The following is a 13,004-nucleotide window of genomic DNA, read 5'->3' as shown; positions in this document are numbered from 1 at the left end:
GCTTTTGAACTGTGGTGTTAGAGAAGACTCTTGAGAGTCCCATGGACTGCAAGGAGATCCAACCAGTCCATTGTAAAGATCAGTCCTGGGTGTTCATTGGAAGGACTGATGCTAAAGCTGAAACTCCAGTACTTTGGCCACCTCATGTGAAGAGTTGACTCATTGGAAAAGACTCTGATGCTGGGAGGGATTGGGGGCAGGAGGAGAAGGGGACGACAAGGATGAGATGGCTGGATGGCATCACTGACTCGATGGACGTGAGTCTGAGTGAACTCTGGGAGTTGGTGATGGACAGGGGGCCTGGCATGCTGTGATTCATGGGGTCGCAAAGAGTCGGACACGACTGAGTGACTGAACTGAACTGAACTGAGGGGGTACTGGGGACCTCAGTGAGGACTTCCACTGGAATGGGGCGGGGGGTGGGCTTAAGACATGGGAGGAGAGGAAGTTGAGGAAGTTGGTGCAAAGGGGATTAGGGAGATGGGGAGTAGCTGGCAGAGGAAATGGAATAGAGAGAGGGCTTTTTGTTTTGTTTGTAAGAATAAAGGGCAGCAAGTTTGTATGTAAATGGGAATAATTCTGTAGGGAAGGAAGCATTGATAAATCAGTGAGAGAGGGGAGATTTCTGGTGTCTGTGAGAGACAGTGGGGTGTTCAGGACCCAGGGGGAGGAACTGGCTTTGGACGGAAGCATTGGTCATCCATCTCGGGCAGTGGTTCACCAATGTTCACATTTAGGAATGTTCACATTCAGAGGTCAGAGAGCAGCTCTGACCTCACAGACTTCCATGAGGGTCTCGAGAAGCTCCCAGGGTCTCTGGATTACTCTCTGAAACCATAATGTGTGTGCCAGGCAGGAAGGCAGGGTGTGTGGGTGCAGGTGCTGGCAGGTTGGTTAAGGGGTCAACACGTGGTTGAGGGGTCCTTCTCATTGTTTCACTGTTTTCACTATAGCAGTGCAGCAGGAAGAATGCAGATGTGGAGACGTTGGAGGTTCCGGGAGGAGAAGTTGGGAAATGTTCTGTTGACTCTACAAATAAATAAAATGAATATAAAAATAAAGTGAAAATAAATACATACCATCATTTTACCTGCTGCTAAGAAAGAAAGACTGTCAGTTGTAATTGAGACTCACCATTAATTTTAAAATGCATCCTGATTCAGAGATGTGAAAAATATGAAGGAAAATAAGTTTCTTTGGCTGGTGAAACATGGCAGCCGTCTAGGAGAGTGGGAGGCAGATGGCACGAGGGCCATAGTTTGGTGGCTGGGCACCAGGAAGGGCCAGGTTGAGATTCATGGCACACATTTAACTTGAGTACTTCTCAAAAGCTTTTTTCTGTAATTTCCCCATGTCTCTGCAAATACCAGGAACACTGGAAAGCTTCTTGCTTTGGCATACTACAGGTGGGCTGTTTTCTCCCCCTTTTTTTAGTAATGAGGAAAAGATAGTATTAGGACACTTAGAGTAAGATACGAATAAAAATAAATTTAAGTTCTGGGTTAATAGATCCATGGCTATCCTCATTCTGACCCTCACTTTCGTTCTCTTCTCTTGTGATGAGTCAGGGATAAATGAGAGAAAACGCTCAAAGGTGCTATGAACCCAGGGGTCTTGCCCTCCGTATTTTACAGCCTTACTTCTCTTGGCTCCTGACTCACCCATCTGGTAAAGAATCCCGCTCTAAGGAAACACAAACCCTGTAGTTGATCATTGGAAAGAATAATGAAAAGGGATCCTGAGTGCTTGTCATGCCCAAGAACTTTTTATGTCCAGTGTTGGCTCCTGCTGCTGCTGCTAAGTCACGTCAATCGTGTCCGACTCTATGCGACCCCATAGATGGCAGCCCACCAGGCTCCCATCCCTGGGATTCTCCAGGCAAAAATACTGGAGTGGGTTGCCATTTCCTCCTCCAGTGCATGAAAGTGAAAAGTGAAAGTGAAGTCGCTCAGTCGTGTCCGACTCTTCGAGACCCCATGGACTGCAGCCTACCAGGCTCCTCCGTCCATGGGATTTCCCAGGCAAGAGGTGTTGGCTACTGGATGATGAAATTTGGAGTTAGCCATCTTCTTTCTCTGAGCCATAATATTAAAACAGTGCCCACGTGATTGGAGTATCGACTTCATCTGAAATTCTATTCAGGCTTAGGTCCCTGTACTGGCAGGTGGATTCTTTACCACTGAGCCACCAGGGAAGCCGTCCATATTCACTCTGCAGTTGGTCTCAAGTAGATCCAGTGTGAGTGGCTTCCATTTTCCTACTCTTTGCCTTGGAATGTTTCTTTACTGAGCTCTTTACCTTCTTGTCACAGCTACGTAGCTCCCATTTCTCTAAATTCTTTGGTGTCTGTCACCGCCTCCTTTCTGACTGTGCTAGTATCCAAATAACTCTCCAGAAGTTGTTTCTTGAGGTCACTGATTGTTTTCAGATCTAATGGTCTCTTGTCATTTTATTCATTAATTCAGTGATATTGGAGCTTGCACCACATGCCGGACCTTAATAAACACTCAAGGCAGCCAGATGAGAGAATAGGAGCTCGTTGTCTAGGGCAGCGGTTGGCAGACGCTTTTGGAAAGAGGAGTAAATAATTCAGGTGTGTAAGCCACACCAGCATCTCTGTTGTAAACTACTCAGCTCTGCCTTTGTGGGGTGAAAGCAGCCGTGCACAGTGTGTAAACGAATAGGTGTGACTGGGTTTCACTTAAACTCTATTTAGAAACACAGGCTGCCCACTGGCTTTGGCCTTTGGGCCAGCCCCCCTGGTCCAGCGCTCAGCCTTTTGATCTGCAGATAATGTACACTGATTTTTACCACAGTGCCTTCTGACTCATCTGCCCGCCACCATTCTCTTCTTTAACCCATTGCACCGAGTTACCAGGCCGCAAATTATCACACAAAGTCATGCTGGCACTTGACTCCAAATTCATCATACTACTTCTCCTCTGCCCGTTGTATTGAAGTGTCATTGACAGAACCGTGTTAAGTGTACAATGTGATGATTTGATATACATGTGATTGTGATGTGATTACCACAACCTAGTTAGTTAACACATTCATCATTTCACGTTGTTTGTTGTTCAGTCACTCAGTCATGTCCAACTCTTTGTGACCCCATGGACCGCACACGCCAGGCTCCCCTGCCCTTCACCGTCTGCCGGAGCTTCAGTTCAGTCACTCAGTTGTGTCCGACTCTTTGCAACCCCATGAACTGCAGCACACCAGGCCTCCCTGTCCTTCACTATCTCCCAGAGCCCACTCAAACCCATGTCCATTGAGTCAGTGATGCCATCCAGCCATCTCATCCTCTGTCGTCCCCTTCTCCTCCTGCCCCCAATCCCTCCCAGCATCAGAGTCTTTTCCAGTGAGTCAACTCTTCACATGAGGTAGCCAGAGTATTGGAATTTCAGCTTCAGCATCAGTCCTTCCAAAGAACACTCAGGACTGATGTCCTTTACAATTGACTGGTTGGATCTCCTTGCAGTCCAAGGGACTCTCAAGAGTCTTCTCCAACACCACAGTTCAAAAGCATCAATTCTTCGGTGCTCAGCTTTCTTTATAGTCCAACTCCCACATCCATACATGACTACTGGAAAAACCATAGCCTTGACTAGACGGACCTTTGTTGGCAAAATAATGTCTCTGCTTTTGAATATGCTATCTAGGTTGGTCATAACTTTCCTTCCAAGGAGTAAGCGTCTTTTAATTTCATGGCTGTAATCACCATCTGCAGTGATTTTGGAGCCCCCCAAAATAAAGTATGACACTGTTTCTACTGTTTCCCCATCTATTTCCCATGAAGTGATGGGACTATAATCATGTTAACAGTGTTAATTACTCTAATTCAGGAGTATGAAATACTTTCCATCTGTTTGTCGTCTTCAGTTTCTTTCATCAATGTCTTATAGTTTTCAGTGTATAGATCTTTCACTTTGGTTAAATTTATTCTAGTTTTTTAAATGCTATTATAAATGAGATTGTTTTAATTTTTCTTTCAATAGTTAATTGTTAGTGCATTTCATGTTGTTTAGTTCCAGTTCCTAAGTGGTGTCCGACTCTTTGTGACCCCATGAACTGCAGCACACCAGGCTTCCCTGTCCTTCACTATCTCCCTGAGTTTGTTCAAACTCATGTCTGTTGAGTCAGTGATGCCATCCAACCATCTTATCCTCTGTTACCCCTTCTCTTGCCCTCAGTCTTTGCCAGCATTAGGGTCTTTTCCAAAGAGTCAGCTCTTTGTATCGGGGCCAAAGTATTGGAGCTTCAGCTTCAGCATCAGTCCTTCTGATGAATATTCAGGGTTGATTTCCTTTAGGATTGACTGGTTTGATCTCCTTGCAGTGCAAGGGACTCTCAGGAGTCTTCTCCAGCACCACAGTTCAAAAGCCTCAGTTCTTCAGTATTCAGCCTTCTTTATGGCCCAACTCTCACATGCATACATGACTTCTGGAAAAACCATAGCTTTGACTGTATGGACTTTGTTGGTAAAATGAAGTCTCTTTTTTAATACACTGTCTAGGTTCTGTCATAGTTTTTCTTCCAAGGAGCAAGTGTCTTCTAATTTCGTGGCTGCAGTCACCATCTCCAGTGATTTTGGAGCCAAAGAAAATAAAATCTGTCTTCGTTTCCACTTTTTCCACATCTATGTGCCATGAAGTGATGAACCGGATGCCGTGACCTTAGTTTTTTTTAATGTTGAGCTTTAAGCCACCTTTTTCACTCTCCTCTTTCACCTTCATCAAGAGGCTTTTTAGTTCCTCTTCACTTTCTGCCTTTAGAGTGGTATCTGCATATCTGAGGTTGTTGATATTTCTCTCAGCAATCTTGATTCCAGCTTGTGCTCCATCCAGCCCAGCATTTTGCATGATGTAGTCTGCATAGAAGCTAAATAATCAAGATGACAGTATTCAGCCCTGATGTACTTACCCAATTTTGAACCAGTCTTTTGTATTATGTCTGGTTCTAACTGTTGCTTCTTGACCTGCATACAGGTTTCTCAGGAGGCAGGTAAGGTGGTCTGGTGTTCCCATCTCTTTTAAGAATTTTCCAGTTTGTTGTGATCCACAGAGTCAGAGGCTGTGGTCAATGAAGCAGAAGTGAATGGTTTTTTTTTGAGTTCCCTTGCTTTTTCTATGACCCAGAGGATGTTGGCAAGCTGATCTCTGATTTCTCCACCTTTTCTAAATCCAACTTGAACATCTGGAAATCCTTGGTTCATGTACTGCTGAAGCCTAGCTCGAAGGATTTTGAGCATAATTTTGCTGGCATGTGAAAGTTGCATGAGTGCAGTTGTGTGGTAGTTTGAGCATTCTTTGGCATTGCCTTTCTTTGGGATTGGAATGAAAACGGACCTTTTCCAGTCCTGTGTCCACTGCTGAGTTTTCCAAATTTGCTGGCATATTGAGTGCAGCACTTTAACCACATTATCTTTTAGGATTTGAAATAGCTTAGCTGGAATTCCATCACCTCCACTAGCTTTGTTCATAGTAATGCTTTCTAAGGCCCACTTGACTTCACACTCCAGGATATCTGGCTCTAGATGAGTGACATACTATTGTGGTTATCCAGGTCATTAAGACCTTTTTTGTACAGTTCTTCTGTGTATTCTTGCCACCTCTTAATCTCTTCTGCTTCTGTTAGGTCCATACCATTTCTGTGCTTTATTGTGCCCATCTTTGCATGAAATGTTCCCTTAGTATCTTCTAATTTTCTTAGTCTTTCCCATTTTATTATTTTCCTCTACTTTGCATTGTTCACTTAAGAAGGCTTTCTTATCTCCACTTGCTATTCTCTGGAACTCTGCATTCAGTTGGGTATATCTTTCCCTTTCTCCTTTGTTTTTGCTTCTCTTCTCTTCTCAGGTATTTGTAAGGCCTCCTCAGACAACCCCTTTACCTTCTTGCATTTCTTTTTCTTGGGGATGGTTTTGGTCACCACCTCCTGTATAGTGTAATGAACCTCCGTCCATAGTTCTTTAGGTACTCTGTCTACCACATCTAATTCCTTGAATCTATTAGATCTGATTTAGGCCATACCTAACTGGGCTAGTGGTTTTCTTTGCTTTCTTCAATTTGAGTCTGAATTTTGCAATAAGGAGCTGATAATCTGAGCCACAGTCAGCTCCAGATCTTGTTTTTGCTGATGGAACAACAGACTGGTTCCAGATTGGGAAAGGAGTATGTCAAGGCTGTATATTTTCACTCTGATTATTTAATTTATATGAAGAGTACATCATGAGAAATGCTGAGCTGGATGAAACACAAGCTGGAATCAAGATTGCTGGGAGACATCAATAACCTCAGATATGCAGATGACACCACCCTTACGGCAGAAAGTGAAGAGGAACTAAAAAGCCTCTTGATGAAAGTCAAAGAGGAGAGTGAAAAAGTTGGCTTAAAGCTCAACATTCAGAAAACGAAGATCATGGCATCTGGTCCCATCACTTCATGGCAAATAGATGGGGAAACAGTGGAAACAGTGACAGACTTTATCTTTTTGGCCTCCAAAATCACTGGAGATGGTGACTGCAGCCATGAAATTAAAAGATGCTTACTCCTTGGAAGGAAAGTTATGACCAACCTAGATAGCATATTCAAAAGCAGAGACATTTCTTTGTCAACAAAGAGCATCATCTAGTCAAGGCTATGGTTTTTCCAGTAGTCACGTATGGATGTGAGAGTTGGACTATAAAGAAAGCTGAGCACCAAAGAATCGATGCTTTTCAACTGTGGTGTTGGAGAAGACTCTTGAGAGTCCTTTGGACTATAAGGAGATCCAACCCGTCCATCCTAAAGGAAATCAGTCCTGAATGTTCATTGGAAGGACTGATGCTGAAGCTGAAACTCCAATACTTTGGCAACCTGATTCGAAGAGCTGACTCATTTGAAAAGACCCTGATGCTGGGAAAGATTGAAAGTGGGAGGAGAAGAGAATGACAGAGAATGAGATGGTTGGATGGCATCACTGACTCAATGGACATGAGTTTAAGTAAATTCCGGGAGTTGGTGATGAACAGGGAGGCCTGGCGTGCTGTGGTTCATGGGGTCCCAAAGAGTTGGACACGACTGAGCAACTGAACTGAACTGAAAGACTAATATATAAGATCCTGTCATCTGTAAACTGAAACAGTTGTACTTCTTCCTTTTCTCTTTGGATGCCTTTCATTTATTTTTCTTCCCTAGTTTCTCTGGCTAGGTCTCTGTAGGGCTTTCCCAATGGCTCAGCGGTAAAGAATCTTCCTGCAAGGCAGGAGACGCAAGACTCTGGTTCAGTCCCTGGGTCAGAAAGATCCCCTGGAGGAGGAAATGGCAATCTACTCCAGTATCCTTGCCTGAAAAACCCCATGGAGAGAGGAGCCTAGTGGGCTACAGTCCAAAGGGTCACAAAGAGTCAGCCACAACCGAGTGGGCACACAGGTCTCTGTTGAGTAGAAGTGGCAAGAGTATGTACCTTTGTCTTGTTCCTGATCTTATAGAATGGGCATCATCGTCTTGTTCACTACAAGGTATGTTATTAGCTGGGGGATTCTCATGTGTGGCCATTATAACGTTGAGATACATTCCTTCTCTACCTAATTTATTTGAATTTTCATCATGAAAGGATGTTGAGTTTTGTCAAAGGCTTTTTCTGTATGTATTGACATGATCATGTTTAAGTATGTGTGTATTTATGTATGTATGTATTCTTCATTCTCAGTGTGTATTGATTTCTATATGTTGAACCATACTTGCCTAGTCAGGGTAAATCCCACTTGATCATGATGTACAATCTTTTTAATGTGCTGTTGAATTCAGTTTGCTGGTATTTTGTTGAGGACTTTTGCATTTGTGTTCACCAAGGGTTATTGGTCTGTAATTTTCTTTTCTTGTAGTGTCATTGTTTGGATTTGATGTCAAAGTATGCTGGCCTTGTATGCATTTGGGAGTGTTTCCTCCTCTTCATTTTTTTTTGGAGGAGTTTGAAATGGATTGGTATTAATTCTGCCTTAAATATTTGGTACAGTTCACCATGAAACCATCTGGTCCTGGGAATTTGTTGGGAGATTTTTGATTCCTGATTAATCTTCATATCATTAGTCTGTTTAGATTTTCTATTTCTTTGTGATTCAGGCTTGGTAGGTTGTTTGTTTTTAGGAATTTATCCATTTCTTCCAGGTTATCCAACCCATTGATAAGTAAATTGTTCATAGTAGTCTCTTCTGATCCTTTGTATTTCTGTGGTATTAGCTGTAATGTCTCCCCTCATTTCTGATTTTGAGTCTTTTTTTAAAAAATTGGTCAAGTTAAAAAGTTTGTCAGTTTTATCTTTTTTTTTTTTTTTAAAAGGGTCTTAGTTTCATTGATCTTGGCTATCATTTTTCCAGGATCTCTTTCCTTTCTTTCTGCTCTGATCTTTCTTCTGCTAACTCTGGGCTTTTATTTTTATTTTTCTAGTTCCTTGAGGTATAAACTTAGGTGGTTTGAGATCTTTCTTCGTTCTTCTTTTGGGCTGCACTGCATGGCTCATGGGATCTTAGTTCCTTCATCAGGGATTGAACTTGGGCCACAGCAGTGAAAGCACCTAGTCCTAACCACTGAACTGCCCACGAACTCCTCCTTTTTCTTTATTACTGTAAGCTTCCCTCTTAGAACTGCTTTTGCTGTATCCCATAAATTTTGGTATGTGGTATAGGGGACCACTGAACAACACAGGTTGGAACTGTGTGAGTGTATTTATATGCAGATTTTTTTTCAGTGAATATGTATTGCACTTGTATACAATCCTCAGTGGGTTGAACCTGTGGATACAGAACCACCACACATTCAGAGGGCTTACTATAAGTCACACCCAGATTTTTGACTGTGTGGAGGGCTGATGCCCCTAAACCCTGCTTTTGTTCAAGGGTCAACTGTATATCTATTTTTGTTTGTTTCTAGATATTTTATTTCTTTTTTACTTTGATTTCTTCATCACACTACTTTTAGGCATCTGTTTCTAAAAACATTCAGTTCTAGGTGATGTAACACAGATGCTGACAATCATGTGACTCCCGTAGATGCCTGACTTGGAGGAGGCTGCAGTGGTGGTAGGTCTGGCTTTTTGTGGTGCAAGTATTTGACAGATGGTAGCGAGGGAGGCTGAGCCACAGACGTGAACAGTTACTGATCAGCTGAGCATCAAAACTATATCTTTAGAGGCTTCCTCAGCTTCACCAAGTGAGAACTTGGGTCACCGAGATAAGACGGTTGGAGAATGAACACCACGTCCAGCCATTTCTTTCCTCTCTCCACAGCCAGCAAGCGGAAGAGGACCCGGGTGTGCGGGACCTGGAGGCCCTGATAGACACAATCCAGAAGCAACTGAAAGATCGCCCGTGCAGGGACAACATCCGCGAGGCCTTTCAGATCTATGACAAGGAAGCTTCAGGATACGTGGACAGGGAGACGTTCTTTAAAATCTGTGGCTCTTACCAACTCCCAGTTGATGACTCCTTAATTAAGGAGGTGAGTAGGAGTTACTTTGTTACTTTTCTGGGCTAACTGTGGAGGATGGGCACTGCTCACTCGCTCCCAAAGGCAGCTGCATTTGTATTTTAACTAGGGAAGCTTTGGGGTGCTCGAATCAGATCTGCCGTTCAGTCCTGATTATGGCATTTGCCTTTGACTCATCATTGGTTGGTCATTCCTAATGCTGTTGTAGGGGATCTCTTTAAGTGGGCAGGGTTCAGACAGCAGAGCGGCCGGTGAGCCATGTGGGTGCAGGAGGAGGGCGGTCGCCAAGGCAGATGGAATAGCTGGACTGGGCAGGATGGGGGAGCCTCTGACCCCTTCAAGGTGACCCCTATGCTTGTCCATTGGTAGGGCTGGCATGGGAGAGGGCGTGACCACTGACCCAGGTCCATGGCCAGCTGGACATTCTCCTCTTAGAGTTTCCATGAGGGAGCTGAAGGGGCATTTCATACCTCTTTCTCTTTATAAAGGACTTCCATGGTGGCTCAGACGGTAAAGCGTCTGTCTACAACGCGGGAGACCCAGGGTCAATCCCTGGGTCGGGAAGATCCCCTGGAGAAGGAAATGGCAATCCACTCCAGTACTATTGCCTGGAAAATCCCAAGGACAGAGGAGCCTGGTGGGCTATAGTCCATGGGGTCGCAAAGAGTCAGACACGACTGAGTGACTTCACTTTCACTTTCTATTTATAAATCCCTTTGACCAGGTTCAGGATGTCTGTCAGGACTAGAAGTTAGGACAGGCTTTCTCCCTCAGTTGCCAATGACAGTGGCTGATACGAGACATTCTCACTGATGAAGAGCATTGTGGTGCTGTAGTCCTTCTTAAGGACACTTCAGCACATGGGATGCTGGGAAGTTAAGAGTCATTTGGGGAAAGCTTTTGTTTGGGATTGGTGTGACTAACTTGGGGACAAGAATTTGTCAGACAGGAACCTTAGCAAGGAGTGAGGAGGCAGGTGGAAGGATAACATCAGCTTTTCCCTGCTTTTGGACTCCAACTGAGATATTGGCTCTTCCTTGGTCTCGAGACTGCTGGCCTTCAGCAGTCTCGTGTGAGCAAAACTCCCATCTGGCTTCCCAAGCCTCAGGCCAATAGCATGTCCAGCCTTTGATTTTTACATCATTTGTATCACCTGTGACCTGACATGGGCGCTGCATCAGGGGGTGGGGGAGGGATGGGTCTGCACACATCTTTTAACCACAGTGGATCGGTGTACTTACTGCCACTCACAGGTGAGTTTCAGGAGACCTGGTGTTAGCAGTGACATAACTATATTTTTCTCTTAGGCTGTGATAACAGCAGCCCTGATGGATAGTCTTGTAACTGAATATAAGAACAAAACTGCTTTGAAAATGACAGTATTCTTATAGATGTTAGACCTGAAACCTCGGGCAGGCCATTTACACCATCTGAGCTTTCTTTTCATGAAGCGTTAAGATTGGGGAAGGCTCCCAAGATCATGTCAGATCAGCTGAGGGTATAAACAGTTGAGCTGTTAGAGTGTGGGGGGCGGTCACTAAAGAGGCTCTGCTGCGGAGCTGAAAGCAGCCTCCTGTCTCTCACCTGCAGCTCATCAGAATGTGCTCTCACGGAGAAGACAAGATCGACTACTATAACTTCGTCCGTGCTTTCTCCAACTGACCTGCTGAGGACAGAACGCAGCAGAGTGTGTTGACTTTGGGCCTCCATCTACCTGTACGCCTCATAGAGGCATTTACAGACATCTTGAAATTCCATTTCTCTTTTGGTTCTTATATTTCACTACCAATGAAGTCTAAATTAAATTGGATCTTGTAGGAGCTAAGGTTGGTTCCTTATTTAGGGAAGGGGACAGGGGTGTTGTGATGGTTAATTCTGTGTCAGCTTGACTAAATACGGGTGCCTGGACATTTCTGGGTGTGTCTGTGAGGCTGTTTCTGAATGAGGTTACCATCCGAGTTGGTGGATGGAGGAAAGCACATGGCCCCCTCTAGGATGGGAGCCCCTCACCCCTCACCCCTCACTAAAGGCTTGAGGAGAACAAAAAGGCTGACCCTTCCCTGATAAGAAAGGACTCCTCCAGCCTGCCATGACATCAGCTTTTCCCTGCTTTGGGACTCAGACTGAGATGTCGGCTCTTCCTTGGTCTCCAGGCTGCTGGCCTTCAGACAGGACCTCCTCATCAGCTCTCAACAAGTCTCCAGACTGCTAACTATAGATACTGGAGCTTGTCAGGCTCCACAGTTACAAGAACCAGTTCTTTATAATCAGTCCCTTTCTCTCTCTGTATAGAGCCTATTGGTTCTATTTCTCTGGAGAAAGAACCCTGATAATGCAGGAGCAGAATGAATAGGAGCAGGACGATAGAATTTGCTCAGAGAGACACCATGTGGGGTGTGGTACTGCTGCCAGACCACCCCTCCCCCTAGCCGGGTAGAGAAGTAGACACCGTTTTTCAACTGCAGTTCTAGGCCCCTTAGTAGACCTGCATTTTAAAAAATTAGATATTAGGTTGGTGCAAATGTAACTGCACCAAATGCAGTTACAAATGTTTTAGACCATGAATTTAAATCATTGTAACAAGGCTCAAACACATCAAATAAATATAAACAGCAAGTAATAAGTCATTAGCGAAAAACAAAAAGCAACAAAGCAAGAAATGTGGATTAAAATGATGTATAACATAACTACATTTATATAAGAATGTATTCTGACATCAAATGATGACGTTCAACCATGCCAATCAGCAATTACTTTTGCACCAACCACGACCTGCCTCTTGAGAAATCTGTATGCAGGTCAGGAAGCAACAGTTAGAACTGGACATGGAACAACAGACTGGTTCCAAATAGGAAAAGGAGTTCGTCAAGGCTGTATATTGTCACCCTGCTTATTTAACTTATATGCAGAGTACATCATGAGAAATGCTGGACTGAAAGAAACACAAGCTGGAATCAAGATTGCCGGGAGAAATATCAATAACCTCAGATATGCAGATGACACCACCCTTATGGCAGAAAGTGAGGAGGAACTAAAAACCCTCTTGATGAAAGTGAAAGAGGAGAGTGAAAAAGTTGGCTTAAAACTCAACATTCAGAAAACGAAGATCATGGCATCTGGTCCCATCACTTCATGGGAAATAGATGGGGAAACAGTGGAAACAGTGTCAGACTATTTTGGGGGGCTCCAAAATCACTGCTGATGGTGATTGCAGCCACGAAATTAAAAGACGCTTACTCCTTGGAAAAAAAGTTATGACCAACCTAGATAGCATATTCAAAAGCAGAGATATTACTTTGCCAACAAAGGTCCGTCTAGTCAAGGCTATGGTTTTTCCAGTGGTCATGTATAGATGTGAGAGTTGGACTGTGAAGAAAGCTGAGCACCGAAGAATTGATGCTTTTGAACTGTGGTGTTGGAGAAGACTCTTGAGAGTCCCTTGGGCTGCAAGGAGATCCAACCAGTCCATTCTGAAGGAGATCAGCCCTGGGATTTCTTTGGAAGGAATGATGCTAAAGCTGAAACTCCAGTACTTTG

General features: G+C 44.1%; 1 protein-coding gene across 1 annotated transcript in view; it reads left to right on the top strand.

Moving 5' to 3' along the window:
- EFHC1 (EF-hand domain (C-terminal) containing 1) overlaps positions 1 to 11,289 on the top strand; it is a 39,229-nt gene extending 27,940 nt beyond the window's left edge. Inside the window, exons 11-12 of the mRNA XM_010863017.1 lie at positions 9,269 to 9,479; positions 11,058 to 11,289. Coding sequence (XP_010861319.1) covers positions 9,269 to 9,479; positions 11,058 to 11,129 — 283 coding nt within the window. The 3' untranslated portion in view covers positions 11,130 to 11,289. The remainder of the gene's footprint in view (positions 1 to 9,268; positions 9,480 to 11,057) is intronic.
- The last annotated feature ends 1,715 nt before the right edge of the window (positions 11,290 to 13,004 follow it).

Source organism: Bison bison, unplaced genomic scaffold (genome assembly GCF_000754665.1).
Source record: "Bison bison bison isolate TAMUID 2011002044 unplaced genomic scaffold, Bison_UMD1.0 scf7180017864487, whole genome shotgun sequence".
In the NCBI taxonomy this organism is placed as follows: Eukaryota; Metazoa; Chordata; class Mammalia; order Artiodactyla; family Bovidae; genus Bison; species Bison bison.
This window is presented reverse-complemented; position numbering and strand designations above follow the sequence as displayed.